This window comes from Sorghum bicolor, chromosome 9, assembly GCF_000003195.3.
Source record: "Sorghum bicolor cultivar BTx623 chromosome 9, Sorghum_bicolor_NCBIv3, whole genome shotgun sequence".
Lineage (NCBI taxonomy): Eukaryota > Viridiplantae > Streptophyta > Magnoliopsida > Poales > Poaceae > Sorghum > Sorghum bicolor.
Genome location: NC_012878.2, coordinates 47,518,298 through 47,532,695, shown reverse-complemented (window position 1 = coordinate 47,532,695; position 14,398 = coordinate 47,518,298). Strand labels below are relative to the sequence as shown.

At 42.2% G+C, this 14,398-nt stretch overlaps 2 protein-coding genes across 2 annotated transcripts; both read right to left on the bottom strand.

Moving 5' to 3' along the window:
- Positions 6,184 to 8,575, bottom strand: LOC8076834. Its single transcript, XM_002439680.2, has 4 exons — positions 8,418 to 8,575; positions 8,131 to 8,299; positions 7,549 to 7,621; positions 6,184 to 7,007 (listed from the first exon to the last, which is right to left on the bottom strand). The coding sequence occupies exons 1-4, from the start codon at positions 8,446 to 8,448 to the stop codon at positions 6,756 to 6,758; spliced, it is 525 nt and encodes a 174-aa protein (XP_002439725.1). The 5' UTR covers positions 8,449 to 8,575; the 3' UTR covers positions 6,184 to 6,755.
- On the bottom strand, positions 9,318 to 13,423 carry LOC8077954 (UDP-D-xylose:L-fucose alpha-1,3-D-xylosyltransferase MGP4). The gene is made up of 4 exons (XM_002439679.2): positions 12,881 to 13,423; positions 12,636 to 12,797; positions 12,338 to 12,553; positions 9,318 to 10,000 (listed from the first exon to the last, which is right to left on the bottom strand). The coding sequence occupies exons 1-4, from the start codon at positions 13,349 to 13,351 to the stop codon at positions 9,791 to 9,793; spliced, it is 1,059 nt and encodes a 352-aa protein (XP_002439724.1). The 5' UTR covers positions 13,352 to 13,423; the 3' UTR covers positions 9,318 to 9,790.

Here is a 14,398-nt window from a genome sequence, read left to right as displayed (position 1 = left end):
GAAAACCGTAGCTAGAACAATCCCCAAGTGCCACTAGATGCAATAACTCAAGCAAATGCACTTGGAATCACTCCCAATCTCACAAAAGATGTTTAATCTATGAAGCAGATGAGTGGGAGGTATTTGCTTAGGCTCACAAGGATGTCAAGTATGTTAGAATGCCAAGAGTGTAAGCCCCAAGCCGGCCAAACATGTATTTATAGCCCCTCAAACAAATAGAGCCGTTGGCTCTTTCACTGGGCGAAATACGGGATCACCGGACGCTCAACACCAGCGTCCGGTGCTCCAACGTTAGCCACGTGTCACCTTTTGAAATGCTCATGTCAGAGTCTAACGATAACCTGCAAAGCACCGGACGCTTAGCAAGTTAGCACCGGACGCGTCCGGTGCACACCGGACTCATGCGCAGGGAGTTCCGCAAACCTGCGGGTCACCGGACGCTAAGCACCGGTAGCGTCCGGTGCTCACCGGACCCATGCGCAGAGAGGGTTGCAAAACGCCCGCACACCGGACGCGCACCACCGGACGCTCAAGCCAGCGTCCAGTGCCTATCGTCCGGTGCCTTACCCTAACTGGGTCAGGCACTGTCTGCACCGGACGCTCAGACGCAGCGTCCGGTGCTCCAGAAGCCAGCGTCCGTTGAGTGTTTTCTCAGCGAGAAACACTCCCGCGACTTCTCCAAATTTCCCACCGGCGCAATAGAAAATATACACTTCATTTTCTCGAAAAGCACCGAATCCCGCCTCGCAAGCTCGGTGGGAAGGAGAGAGGAACCCATCCTCTCTCTACCCTTCAAACTCCACCTCCTTCTCAAAGTGTGCCAACACCACAATGTGTAAACCAACAAGTGCACGTGTGTTAGCATTTTCACAAACATTTTCTTCGAAGGAGTTAAGTTAGCTCACTAGGTTCTAAATGCATGCACATGAACAATGACACCTAGTGGCACTTGATAACCGCTTAGCCAAAGAATTCCCCTCTTTATAGTACGGCTATCTATACTAAATGTGATCACACCCTCTATGGTGTCTTGATCACCAAAACCAAAACCCTAAGCAATACCTTCGCCTTGATCTCCATAGAGTTTTGTTTTTCTCTTTCTTCTTTTCCAAGTTGAGCACTTGATCATCTTGTGGTCATCACCATCATCACCATGATCATCACTTGCTCCATCACTTGGCATATACCAACCTCATTAAGTCTACACACACTTATTATGGAGGTTAGTACTAGGGTTTCATCAATTATCCAAAACCAAACTAGGGCTTTCAACCCTGCTCATCATCATCACCGACACCGTCTTCAAACAGATCATGGAGGCCCACCGATGCAGATGGTTGTCGTCCCCCATCATTCACCGTTGACGAGTTACCTCCGCCAGATGCACCTGTCACACTTGGATCTGCTTCTTCACCGTGATACTTCCAGATGGTGTAGTCCTTGACGAAGCCATGCCGCATCAAGTGAGACTGCACCACGTTATCTTCCTGTACAAGGTTGTTCTTACAACTATTGCACGGACAAATGATGCGCTCTCGACCCAAAGACACACGGTGCTTTTTCGCAGCGGCAACAAACTTTCTCACATGTCCTAGAAAAGCTAAATCGTTACTGACCCTCGGTATCTTATACATCCACTCTTCTCTGTCCATAGCTGCGACCACCTAGCACACACAAAGGGAGAAAAACAAATAAAGATATATGAAAACATGTGAGTAGCCCTAAATCTAGTTTTATTTCTCTCCTCCATTTGGATCTAGATCTAAAACATTTGGATCTAGATCTAGATCTAGCAAACCACCTAAATAATGCAAAGGGAGAAATGAGAGTTAGAGAGTAAGAAATCCACCTCTTGCAATGCCCCCCTTCACCAAATAAAAGGGCAAAAAGTTTTCCCCTCTAAGATATTAAATATTAGGGTTTTGAGGTCAAAACCCTAATAAATGAAGAAGGAGCCACGGGGAAGAAGAAGGGGGTCGGGGTTGTTGCTTTTATAGGCACAGACTTAACTGTGGCGGGCAGTTTAAAGAAACCGCCACGGTTAATGAACAATTAACCGTGGCGGTCGCTGTAAAAGAAGCCACCACGGTTGAAGCATTAACCGTGACGGTTCGCTTAAGCGGCCCGCCATGGTTAAACGATTAACCAAGGCGGTTTCCCTAAACCAACCGCCACGGTTAATAGATTAACCGAGGCGGTTTATTTACGACAACCGTCGCGGTTAACGTAAGATTAACCGCGGCGGTTTGCTTACAGTGACCGCCACGGTTAAACAATTATCCGTAACGGTCGCTCGGCTGGCAGCCCAGCCCAGGTTAACCGAGGCGGGCCGCCAGCCGGCCGCCTCGGTGGCCCAAAACAAAATGTCTCCTAAAATTTTTTTTGTAGTAGTGCTTCCAAATGCAGTTTCGCTTTGATGTAACACTGTCTCCCATGGAATTTTATTGTTTTGGCAGATCATGTGAGTATGAATACTCCAACACAGTTTTGTTGACTTCCAAATGTAGCTTTGCTTTGATGTAACAATGTCTCCCATGGAATTTTGGGGTTTCAGTGGTTCATGTGAATTTGAATACTCCCGAATTTCTGATAGATGGGTTGCTGGTGATTGAGATCCATAGTATAGTAGGGTTCAAATATTTCAGACGTTTGTAGTTTTCTCTTGCTGACCATTGATATCCCCAATAATTTCAAGACCATTGCATCAACTCATATTTTGCCAGCAGCTCTTGTTACTCTTGGCTCTGATCAAAAGTTAAAAGTAAAATATGCCAGTATATATGTGCCGCACGTGCATGGTTTGATTCGTTGTATGAGTTAGGATCTGAGTTTTAGTTTAGAGCTCGTTTATCTTATCTGCAATTGTAGTTGGGCATCTAGGTTGTTCTGTGGATGAACTTCCCATTGGCATTTGTTAGAATTTTACATTCTTTCTGGCATGTCCTTAGTCCTCACAGTTATACTAAAAATCACAGTCCATTAGAAATTCAGATTGAGAGGTGCTTATAACTGTAGACATCTATTAGGCATGGTATTTAGGCTTTGCAAATGTTGTTGAATTTGCTCTCTTAATGTTAATGACACTTTGAATTGATAGACTTTAGTTGAGATCAATTGAATCATCTTTTCTTTCGGAAAATCATATTATAAATTCAGTAAAGTTCATTTCACATAGCACATCAACTAGCTAATTTGTATAAGGTGTTGCAGATTGAGAAAGATATAGGCCAAAAGAGAAAAACACAAAGGAAGCTACCATAAAAAAGGACTAAGTTTGCATGCACGTAAAGAAGCTTTGAACTACACTGCAATTATGCAATAATAACCAGAACTAGGTTTGCATGCTCAAACACGTGAGGAAGGCTTCCATGCCTGCGCCTATGTATTTCTTTCATTTCAATGTCCTATCTTAGCAAATGCATTGAGTAGCTCAGTAACTAATGAGCCTCAGGTTCACTCATGTGAAATCATTGTCAAGGTAGCACATAAATTTTCTAAAAAAATGCTCCAGTAGCCTTCTACATTTTCATTTTTTGCCAATCTTTCTGAAATCCACCTACTTCAACTACACTATTGAAGTAGCTGTTAGGGTCAAAAAAAATTGTATGCATTGAGAATTTCTATGAATTTTGTGTTGCATGGCTTCTTTGGACACTTTATCATGTGGGTTACTCCATGCGTTTCCATCCTCTATTGTTTATGTTTTCCACTAATATTGGGTGGGTGGAGGCAAATGAAGTCTCGGCCCATGTAGCCCTCCTGAGTCAATGCCACATTCTCGCATTCACTAGGGCCTTTGTTTAGTTCCAAAATATTTTGCAAAATCGACACCGTAGCTCTTTCGTTTGTATTTGACAAATATTGTTCAATCATAGACTAACTAGACTTAAAAGATTTGTCTCGTCAATTCCGACCAAACTGTGCAATTAGTTTTTATTTTTATCTATATTTAATACTTTATGCATGTGTTTAAAGATTCGATGTGACGGGAAATGCAAAAATTTTTGGGAACTAAACAAGGCCGGAGTTCCTGCACTTGCTACATCTGACAATGAGCAGCAATGATCTAGTGAGTGGGAGAAGCGTTGTTTAGTTCTAAAAAATTTTGAAAACAGACACGGTAGCATTTTCGTTTGTATTTGAGAAATATTGTCCAATCATGCACTAACTAGACTCAAAAGATTCGTCTCGTCAATTTCGACCAAATTGTGCAATTGGTTTTTATTTTCGTCTATATTTAATACTCCATATATGCGTCTAAAGATTCGATGTGACGAGAAATGTGAAAAATTTTGCAAAATTTTCTGGGAAGTAAACAAGGCCATGCAAAAGAGGAAGGAGGCTAGACCAGTATTAAATGGAGATGGTGTTTTTTTGGCATTGGAGAGATGAGTATATATTTCAATGACATATAAGGTGCTTTTTAAGTTGATTGATGTTCCCTTCCTGTGGAGTGGAGACTGTTCAAGAAAAGTCGAGAAACATGGTGAAATGCTGCAATTACACAAAGAAATAACACTCATGCTAATATACATGTTCAAACTTAATATTATCATGATATTTTTATTTTGTTCTCATTGCAACGTATGGACAATTACTTGGGAAGGAGCAGCTTATGCTCATCAATGGTGTTCAGTGTCGAGAATGCACAAGGAATGTCATTTTCAGCAATACTCCCTCCATACTCGAATTTGTTGACGTTTTAGACAGGATTGCGCTAACCAAGGAATGATTAAGTAGGGATTAGTTTTCCTGTTTCGCCCCTATTAAATAGCGTTGTGATTGCTTCTTTGACAATAATCTGTCATAGCTCGAGTGGCGTGAGCTCCATAGGCCGAGGCCAGAGGTCGCTGGTTCGAGTCTTGGGGCCAACCTTTTTCTTTTGCATGGCTGCAGCGCGTGTTGCGGCCTTTAATCACGCTCGTGCGAGAGTCCACAAGTTGCTCGCGCGAGAACCTTTTTCTTTTGCATGGCTGCAGCGCGTGTTGCGGCCTTTAATCACGCTCGTGCGAGAGTCCACAAGTTGCTCGCGCGAGAGCCAAGAATAGGTGGCGTCCAAGTAACGAGGCATAGAGTGATTAATGGCTAGAGTTGAAAGGATGCATGCTAGCCAAGGGCAAATCTGTCCAGGCGGGGCAGCGCGAGCGTCTAACGTCAAGCTTTACGAAATCGTGGAGGGAGCCCAGAACGTCAACAAAATCGAGTATGGAGGGAGTATGAATTCTTGTGTGACAGTGTGAGAGGTAATAGATGCAAGTCATAATACTCAATCAAACATAGGCAATTTCAATGTCCTTTCTTTCTAATGGCTCAATGTATGTCTTTGTGTCGAATAGATCTAAAGCCACATATATTTATATAGTAAGTATAACATATTTTGTTTTAAGGTTTTGTGAGAGATTTTTCAAGACTTTATTACTCATGTGACAGACATTAATATTTACATATATATTTGAACTTGTGTACATGATGGTATGAAGATACGACAAAACTTATTCGTGAATTTATTGAAGCACAAAAGAAATGGATATCGAAAAAATTTTCCGGCTGATATAAAATATTATCTTAGCTACATCACGAAAAGGTCTATACATATATTAATTTCATGAACTCTGTTTTTAGATTAAATGTTAATTTAACATTAGTAAATAGTTTACAGTATTATTATCTTATTGTGCGATCCGTATATTTTTTAATACAAAAGGTTAATTGTCCCGTAGCAACCTATGCGTATGAACCTAGTTAGGATGACGAGTGTAGCTGAGTTGTTATTTTCTTTATACTCGATGGATGTTCTGGGTGATGCCAAGTTTAAAATGAATATTAATATTTTCTTCCATCAAAAAAGACAAAGAAGAGGGGAGATTGATGATCCAGAATTACTTTTATTTTAGTACAAATTTTAAACTCTGGATCCGAATAGAAGGAGCACTAAATGGTATCATACATCAGGATTATGAAATAACGAAAAAATTAAGTCAATTCTTGCAATTTTTTTAAGAATTGATTTTTGCATTTTTAGGTGTCAAAATAAAGAAAACCCATTCTAGTGGATCCGTGTGGTAAGGAAAAATGGGTAATCTATTCCTTAACAAAAAAAAAAATTGGAGATTATGTAATGCTTACTCTCAAACTTTTTGTTTATACAGTAGTGATATTCTTTGTTTCCCTCTTTATCTATGGATTCTTACCTAATGACCCAGGACGTAATCTTGGGCGTGAGGAGTAAAAATCCAAAATTTTTGGGAATTTTTTCTTTTAAATTAAAATTGAATTTATTTCGTACATTTATTTATGAGAAAATCCGGGGGTCAGAATTCATTACAATTTGAAAGTCCCAAATGATCCGAGGGGCGGAAAGAGAGGGATCCGAATCCTCGGTACAAAAAAAATTGTACAACGGATTAGCAATCCGCCGCTTTAGTCCACTCAGCCATTATAATTCTCACGGACCAAACAAACAGCCTATTCGCTTGAGCTTATCAGGCGAATCATGTCGGTCATTCAGCAGTGTTTTTTTCTCACAAGAAATCAGCCAACGGTACTTTTTGCTATGGCTTATCAATCAAACCAAGAGTACTAATGGCATGATCTACGAGAAATCAGCCAACAGTACTATTTTTTAAGCCTAGCAGGTCACAACACATTGGCATTTATTCCGGTAAAATACATGTACCACCCTGTTGCTTCCTGGAAAGTGAATTTTGAATATACAATACACAATTTCACCCAAGGGGTCTGCCTGTCGCATTACATTAGATCTTGTTGGACTTGACGAGGTACACGACGGCTCCGGAGGTGGCCGCCGGGATGACGATGTCGTCGGAGATCGCCTTGAGGCCTGGGACGACCCTCTTGGCGAGGAGCGCGCACACCGGCGCGCCAAAGAGGATGACGAGCATATCGATGGCAGCCTTGCCGAAGGTGAAGCTGTCTATCTTGAGAATTTCCCTGGCGATTTTCTCAAATTCCTCTGCGGTCACGTTCCCCCTTGCCCTGTGGAAATCCTGTGCTTGAGGGAAACAGGAACTGCATGAAAAGTCCACTCTACGGTAGGGTTAAGGATGAGACGGTGTTCTAAATGGATACTTGTGGTTTTTTTCTAGTGTAACTAAATAAACTATATTTAAATGAATTAAATATAGTTTATTTAGTTACACTAGAGAAGAACTGCGGGTATCCATTTGGAGAGCCACCCCCATTCTTAGGTAGGGTGTCGTTATTTCAACAACACGAAAATGTCGGCAACGAGTTTCGTGGGTTTCGACTGAAAAGGATGCCGCAAAACAAAACAAAATTCTAAATTATATGCCATTTTGTCTTTTCTACATACATTATTTGTTATATAATATATATATATATATATATTAATTAAAAAGAACAAAATATCTTATAAATTAGAATAGAATAGAGAGAATAGGCACGAACTCATGTTGGAAGTCAAGTACTACTTCTTGGTATTGGAGCAGTCAAAAAAGAGAGATACTTGTACTTGTACAGAAGAAACCTAAAGAGATTTCACATCGGCACAAAAAAATCACCCCTCACCTGGTACTTTTTCTTGAGGTCGTCTTTTGATGGTATCCTGTACTGCAACTGCCCACGCTGCTCGCAAAATTTTCTAAAGAGTGCAAGAGAGAGAGAATGCGTAAGAGCAAAATCTTGTTTAGGTATACTCACTTCATTCTAAATTATAAAGCCGCTTTGATTTTTGGTTCATCGGTTTTTCTAGGTAAATCTAGATATGTAGCAAAATCAATTAACCAAACAAATCAAAACGACTTATAATTTAAAACGAAAGGAGTGTAATAGTATTTGATTGCGCCATTTTTTTAGCACTCGATGACCCATACATTGAACGACTCCATGTGCTATCATCTTCTACGAATGATCCATAACTGCTTATAACTAAAATGAACATTCAGGGCATGCTTAAGAATCATTATGGGAATTAGGGTTACTCAAACCATTCATCTAACCACGCACATATACTATACATATAGCTAAAATGTAATAGAACTGCATTCCGTGCACAAACAAGGCCACAAAGGGAGCAACCAAAATTCACAATTTCTGTCCATTAAGAGCCCAGGACGTATATATATATATATATATCAAAAAAAAACTTACTCGATAAGATCGTAAATGGCGTGGTAGAACTCATCGAACTCCGTCACATTCTTCACTTTGGCGTCGTAGTTCTTCTTCATGAATTCGATGAGCGCGTTTGCGTCGCTGGATTTCTGCGCTTTCTTCGCGTCCTCCTTCTCGGGGGTCTTCTGCGCTGCATCCTCACCCCCTGCCATTCAGAGCGACCAGTTCAGTTTTTCATTCGCATGCGTGCCTCATTGAAGTTCAGCATGAATAATAAGAGCCGCTGCATTTCCACAGTGAATTGGTGTGGTGTTTTGCCATACCTTGCTTGGCCTTGGCAGCTCCTTGGCCCATCGAGTCCCGAATTCTTTCTTGTTGCCACAATTCACAGTTGGGGAAGTAGTTTCCCGTGCGTGCACATACAGGCACGGCCGCCGCGAGGATATATATGTGTATAGGAGCCGCAGTGATGTGCCTTGTGTGAGACAAAGGCAACGGAATCGCTCCGTCTGAACGCAAAGTCAGGTACGCATCAACCAAGGAAAGGGCACAACACAAGGACGCCAGTGACTCTGTCCTAACGCAAGCTTAGATTCCCTAGCTTAGCACATGCCATACGTACACCGTCAGCAAACATTTCTGGGATTGGCAACGAACCTAGGGGGCTGGGATTGGCAACGAACCTACGGGGCTATTTGGTTGCCTGCATCCACAGGTTGCCTGCATCCAGTGGAACCAGGCTGGCTAGATGCAGGGCAGCTTTGTTTGGTTGCCTGCTCATGCCCGTGGCTAGGCTCGGCAGAAACGCCAGAATCGGCCGTTTCTTCCGGACCAGGCTCGCTGGCTGCAGGGATTAGTCTGGTTAATGATATATTAGTGTATGATTAGTAAATATCAAGTGATATTAATATGTTTTAAAGATGTTTAAGATATAATTAGGTAAAACAAAAATTTTTAGAGCATATTTGTAAAAAATAAAAATCATAATTCATAATCATGACTTTATATTTTTTTTATCTCATATAACATATCTTCATATAGGCAACCAAACAGTATCTCTTCTCAGCTAGATTGAATAGATACAGTCAACCAAACACAACTGTGTTGCATCTTCTCAGCTGTCTCATGTGAGTCTGGCTCTGAGATACGAGCCTGGCTCCACTGCTACGCGAACCAAACAGCCCCTAGATGTCCTCCCAAAAACAGCGAACGCACGGTCGACATTGCGCAGATTAAAAGACTAAAGCTTCAGTCCCAATTCATTGGAGCAATAACATTCACTAAACCCCTAAAGCTAAAAAGTATAACTTAATTTCAGCATTGACGATACAGCCTAACAAACTCTAACGCTATACAATAAGTGAATCAGCCAATGTACTAACCAAAGGGTCTGTTCTGCCACACCCTAAGATCTTACTGCTCTCAAACACACCATTTTCGGTAAGAACAAATACAATCATAAAAATAATCATCATGCCTCATGGTAAAGGATACCTCTACAAGCGCTTGACATACAGCCAATAAAAGATGCTGGCAAATAATATCTTCTGCATATGGATTCGATCTTTGACTGCTGCATCTTGTGTGGTGAGCCGAACATTATCCACCATCTGGTTAGGTAGACACTGGCTTCAAGAGTCAAATACCAGTTACAAAATTGTGATGCTGCAGCAAGAAGAGCGCCTTGATAGCATGCTCAGATTCTGCCAAGCGGTGACTCGTCACTGTGCTCATCTACCAACCACAGCCCATGATCACGGAACCGTTTTATCTTCTTCTCAAACCCTGTGATGTAGTTATTATGTATAATGACATGCTTGCCCTTTGTCTGCTTGACCCATGTTTTATTCTTGAAATATAGGCCTCCAGTTGGAAATGCAGACTGAGGCAGGAGGTAAACATCAACCTGCAAACATATTTTCTGTTAATAAATAGTTTTATAAAGGACACTACCGTTGAAAGGAAACATGAGCTATATGTCAGATTGTTATGCACTATTTGTTTCAGTTTCCAAAGGACATGTATTAATATACTTGCAGAAACAGAATAATCTAAAAACGAGAACTAGAATGCAGCAAGGTTGTTGCCAGAAGACATTTACAGGGACACTATGAAATACAGTACCTTAGAAGCTATTCCTAATGTTTACAGACTTACTCCTAGTCTTTAATAAAGCTTGTAGCTCGTTAAACATTACTTTCCATATGCATGTACAGAATATAATAAAATACAAAAATATTAAATTGAAACATTTTTAACTACATATCCACTGTTCAGATTTCCATGTGAAACTTTTTTGGTATATATTAGTAGTCAAAGTTTTAGAAGCTTGACTACATAAATTCTGAAAAACATAATGCATCCATATGGAAAACAGAGGAAGTAGAAGCCTAAAACTAATGCGATGATGATCCAGTTACTCTGATGTAGCGTTAAGGATTATTTAATTGTATTTAAATACAAAATATCTACTTGATACTGAGATCTGGCACAGACGAACAGAAATGCAAAAGGCCTCACCAAAGTCCATAAATTATTTTAGACCTAAGGGAATATCAATATCATCCAATTGCAAAGAAAAGTCACTATATTTAGGGGATATGTGCAAGTGTTATTAAGAATCGCAAATAAAATGCGGATGCGTATACTGTAAAAATCTAGATGGTTTCATATTATTTACAGGCACAAATGTAATGTTACAAGTCACAAGTCGACTTCACCCGTACATAATAGCACGAGGACATATGGAGCCACCCAGAAAATACAGGCACATAGAAACAAAAATGAGGGCCCATGTTGTAGAGGGAGATCTATATCCACAAATGCACTTATCATTACAGAAACTTTGAAAATCATAAAGTGCTGTGCCAAATAGTCAAAAACTAGTTGTTTTTAGAAGAAAAAAATTCTGTGCACTTTGTAAGAATGTTCTGGGAAATTTGGCAAGTAGCCTGTATTGTTTCAAAATTAGGCTCAACAAGTCTTTCAGATTAGTTCAAGGTGAAAACAATGGTTTCAATTTCCTCCTGTTCATAAACAAACAACAGAGCAAGGCCATATGCATTTAAGACCAGATTGGATCAATTAAGCCCACATCATCCACTCATCCTGCCCAACGGCACAACCTAATATCAATGTAGAGTGGTTATGCTAGATCATAAATCACAAACTCAAATGTGTGATGGGTCATTTGTTTGCGCACTCACGAGACCCCTCCACGCGCCACTACCGGAGAAGAAGGGTTCAGGGTTAGGGTTCCCAATCACTGGCGACTCTAGAAGGGGGTCTGGGGAGGTGGCCATGACACGACGGTGAGCTACATCCTGGCAGTGTGGCAAGGACAGGAGGGCAGTGGGCAGGGCAGGTGGCGGGGGTGCTGAGGCGCGAGTGATTGCTAGTGGACGTGTGATTAGGGGAGGGTGAGGTCGAGGAAGCGAGAGGTGGGAGGGGCGGTGAGGTAGCAGAGCCGCTGACCACCGGTGGTGGAACAGAGGGGTGGGGGGCAACAGAGGAGAGGCACACGAGGGAGGCAGGGAAGACGGTAGGGAGAGGGGTTGCGCGCTGCCCGAAGTTGTGGCAGGTCGCGCGTTAACCTCTCCATCCTAAATTGGCTCCAAACAGTTCACAGATTATTAAAAAAACACTCGGCCTGCAAGAAAAGACCGCCCCTGCGGCATTGGGTTAAGAAACTTCTCACGTGTAGGCCGAGAAACACCCCGAAGGGCTGCCCTGGACGTGCCACCGAGTGCCCAAGACACATGCTTGTGGCCATGTGGTTACACATATAGCTTAGGAGCACAGCTGAGTAGGGGTGCTCCCATGAGGAGTCAAACTCAGGACCTGAGGTGCAACTAAGGCTCCGAGGAGCATTAGGCTACAGACAAGTTCACAGATAAGCCCTGCCCTGGCACCCCAATGATGGCACAGGCCCAATGGTGCTGGAACATCCTCCATCACAGGCAATGCGTATTTTGCTCTTTCATTTAGCATTACGAATATAAAAATTGACTGCACAAGTGCACAACTAAAGCAAACCACAAATTTGTTCAAGCAAAAGTTGGTACCTAAGATTTATTACCCTAAGGTATGCATATTACCCGTTCAACCAAATGCCCACAAACCACTAAAGAAAAACTCCAAGGTAATCTGATTGGATACAAGAATAGAAGACAGTCTATGGTGTTAGGATGTTCTCTGGCATGTCTCCTTGCATTGTAAGAGAAGAAATCTAGAAGAAACAAACCTGTCCGGCAGTCTTGTTCAAAGCCCAGTTGAATGCTGGCTGATCATTTGCCTTCCTCTGCTTCGACCAGGGCTGCTCCTTAAGCTCCTCGATCCACTTCCTTAACAGGAGCTTGGCACCTTCAGTTGGCCTGAGGAAAATCATGCAACTGCAAATATAAGTCCGCCCTTTCTTCCCCGGTGGTGGCAGCTCATGTGAATGATCAAGTGGTTTCACCTGCAATGCAATCCACACTTCCCCAGTAAGCTATCTTCCAACCAAACCCCCAATTGCAAACGCAGCAACGACAGACACATACAGGAGTCATATCGTCCATGAAGTACACGTCGTGATCCTCGACGAGGTAAGGGAACGGGTCGGCAAGCCACACCATGTCGACATCGTTGTACATGACACTGTACCCGAGCTCAAGAATCTGCAGCAGGTGCCGTGGCCGGCGCGAGGTGAAGTTGAAGAACCCCTGTAGCCACAGACGGAAAAGATAGCCACAGTCACGCATGGAGACATTTCATCGAACAGTCTGAGCGGTGGATTCCTCCTCACCTGGGATCCAAATTTGTGGGCGGTCTGGGCATCGGGCGCGGGGGGCACAAGGACGGCGTGTCCTGGCCAGGCGGCATTGATGCGATCGAGGGTCTCGTAGTCCTCGGCGATGACAAGCACCTGATCCGCACGGCCGGCGCGACGGACGCTGATGAGCCAATTGGAGAGGAAGGGGAGGTACGGTCCAGAGACAGCAGCCAGGAGCACTGTGCCGTTTCCCGCTGCGGCGGCGAAGGCGGCGGCCTCCTGGAGGGTGTAGGAGCGCCACGGCGACGAGGGAGGGCGCGCTGCTGGGCCCCAGGGGAGGAGGAGGGCAGCGAAGAGGAGAACCGCGAGGAGGGAGAAGAGGTAGGGGAGTGTGAGGAGGGGGTGCGGGCGGGAGGGGGCGGTGGCGGCGGTGGGGGAGGAGACGGCAGGGAGAGAGTCGCCCGTGCCCGGCGGCTTCTGGTGCGGCCGCTGGTGGAGCGACATTGCCGAACGCCGGAGTCCGGGGTAGCCTTTCGGGAGGTGGGGAGTCAGGACTCAGGAGTGTGGAGCAGTCCTACTCTAGACTGCGCTGGTCGGTGGTATACCGGTGATCTATCGGGGCCTTGTTTGCTTTCATCTGAAAACCTAAAAAATTTTAAGATTTCTTGGCACATCAAATCTTTAAACGCATACATAAAATATTAAATATAGATAAAAATAAAAACTAATTTCACAGTTTGGTTTAAATTTACATGACAAATTTTTTGAGCCTAGTTAGTTTATAATTAGAGAATAATTAACATAAATAAACGAAAGTGTTACATTATCGTAAAATTTTTCCCTTCAAAAACTAAGGCCTTGTTTAGTTCCCTAAAAATTTTGCAAAATTTTTCAGATTCTCCATCACATCGAATCTTTAGACGTATGCATGGAGTATTAAATATAGATAAAAATAAAAATTAATTGCATAGTTTGGTCGGAATTGACGAGACGAATCTTTTGAGCCTAGTTAGTCCATAATTAGACAATATTTGTCAAATAAAAACGAAAATGCTACTATTCCTATTTTGCAAAAAAATTTAGAAGTAAACAAGGCCTAAACACGGCCTGACAGCCCAAATCTAGGAGCTATTCGGTTATTTTTCTCTTATAAATTAGCAAATAGTATTTTAAGTTAAAATAGCTGATAGCGCGTGGCTGATTAGTTTCGAGCGGTAAGGGCAGTCCCACTACACATAGTTTCTATGTTTATTAACTTTTGTAGATATTATATATAAAAACTATGATTTTAATAGATAGTTTCTATAGAATATTTTTTATTCAATTATATTTATTCTCTCTCTATTTTTAACTAATTATATTATTTTATGTCTTGGATCTCGTGTAGACATAGTTCCTAATTTAGACTCGGTTTCCATGATTTTTGCTCTTTCTTTTCAAAAACTATGTTGCCACATACAATAAATGTCTCTAAAAACTATGATAGTTTCTGCATTGGGAGTACCCTAACGTCATTGACGGTGGGTGTAATAATACCTTCGTATTTAGTTT

Coding starts and splice junctions, on each gene's coding strand:
- LOC8076834 (XM_002439680.2), bottom strand. CDS start 8,448: ATGGGCCAAGGAGCTGCCAAGGCCAAGCAAG. Junction 8,300..8,417: donor AGCTGCCAAGGCCAAGCAAG/GTATGGCAAAAC, acceptor TCTGAATGGCAG/GGGGTGAGGATGCAGCGCAG. Junction 7,622..8,130: donor GCCATTTACGATCTTATCGA/GTAAGTTTTTTT, acceptor TGCACTCTTTAG/AAAATTTTGCGAGCAGCGTG.
- LOC8077954 (XM_002439679.2), bottom strand. CDS start 13,351: ATGTCGCTCCACCAGCGGCCGCACCAGAAGCCGCCGGGCACGGGCGAC. Junction 12,798..12,880: donor CCCACAAATTTGGATCCCAG/GTGAGGAGGAAT, acceptor CTGTGGCTACAG/GGGTTCTTCAACTTCACCTC. Junction 12,554..12,635: donor TCATGGACGATATGACTCCT/GTATGTGTCTGT, acceptor ATTGCATTGCAG/GTGAAACCACTTGATCATTC.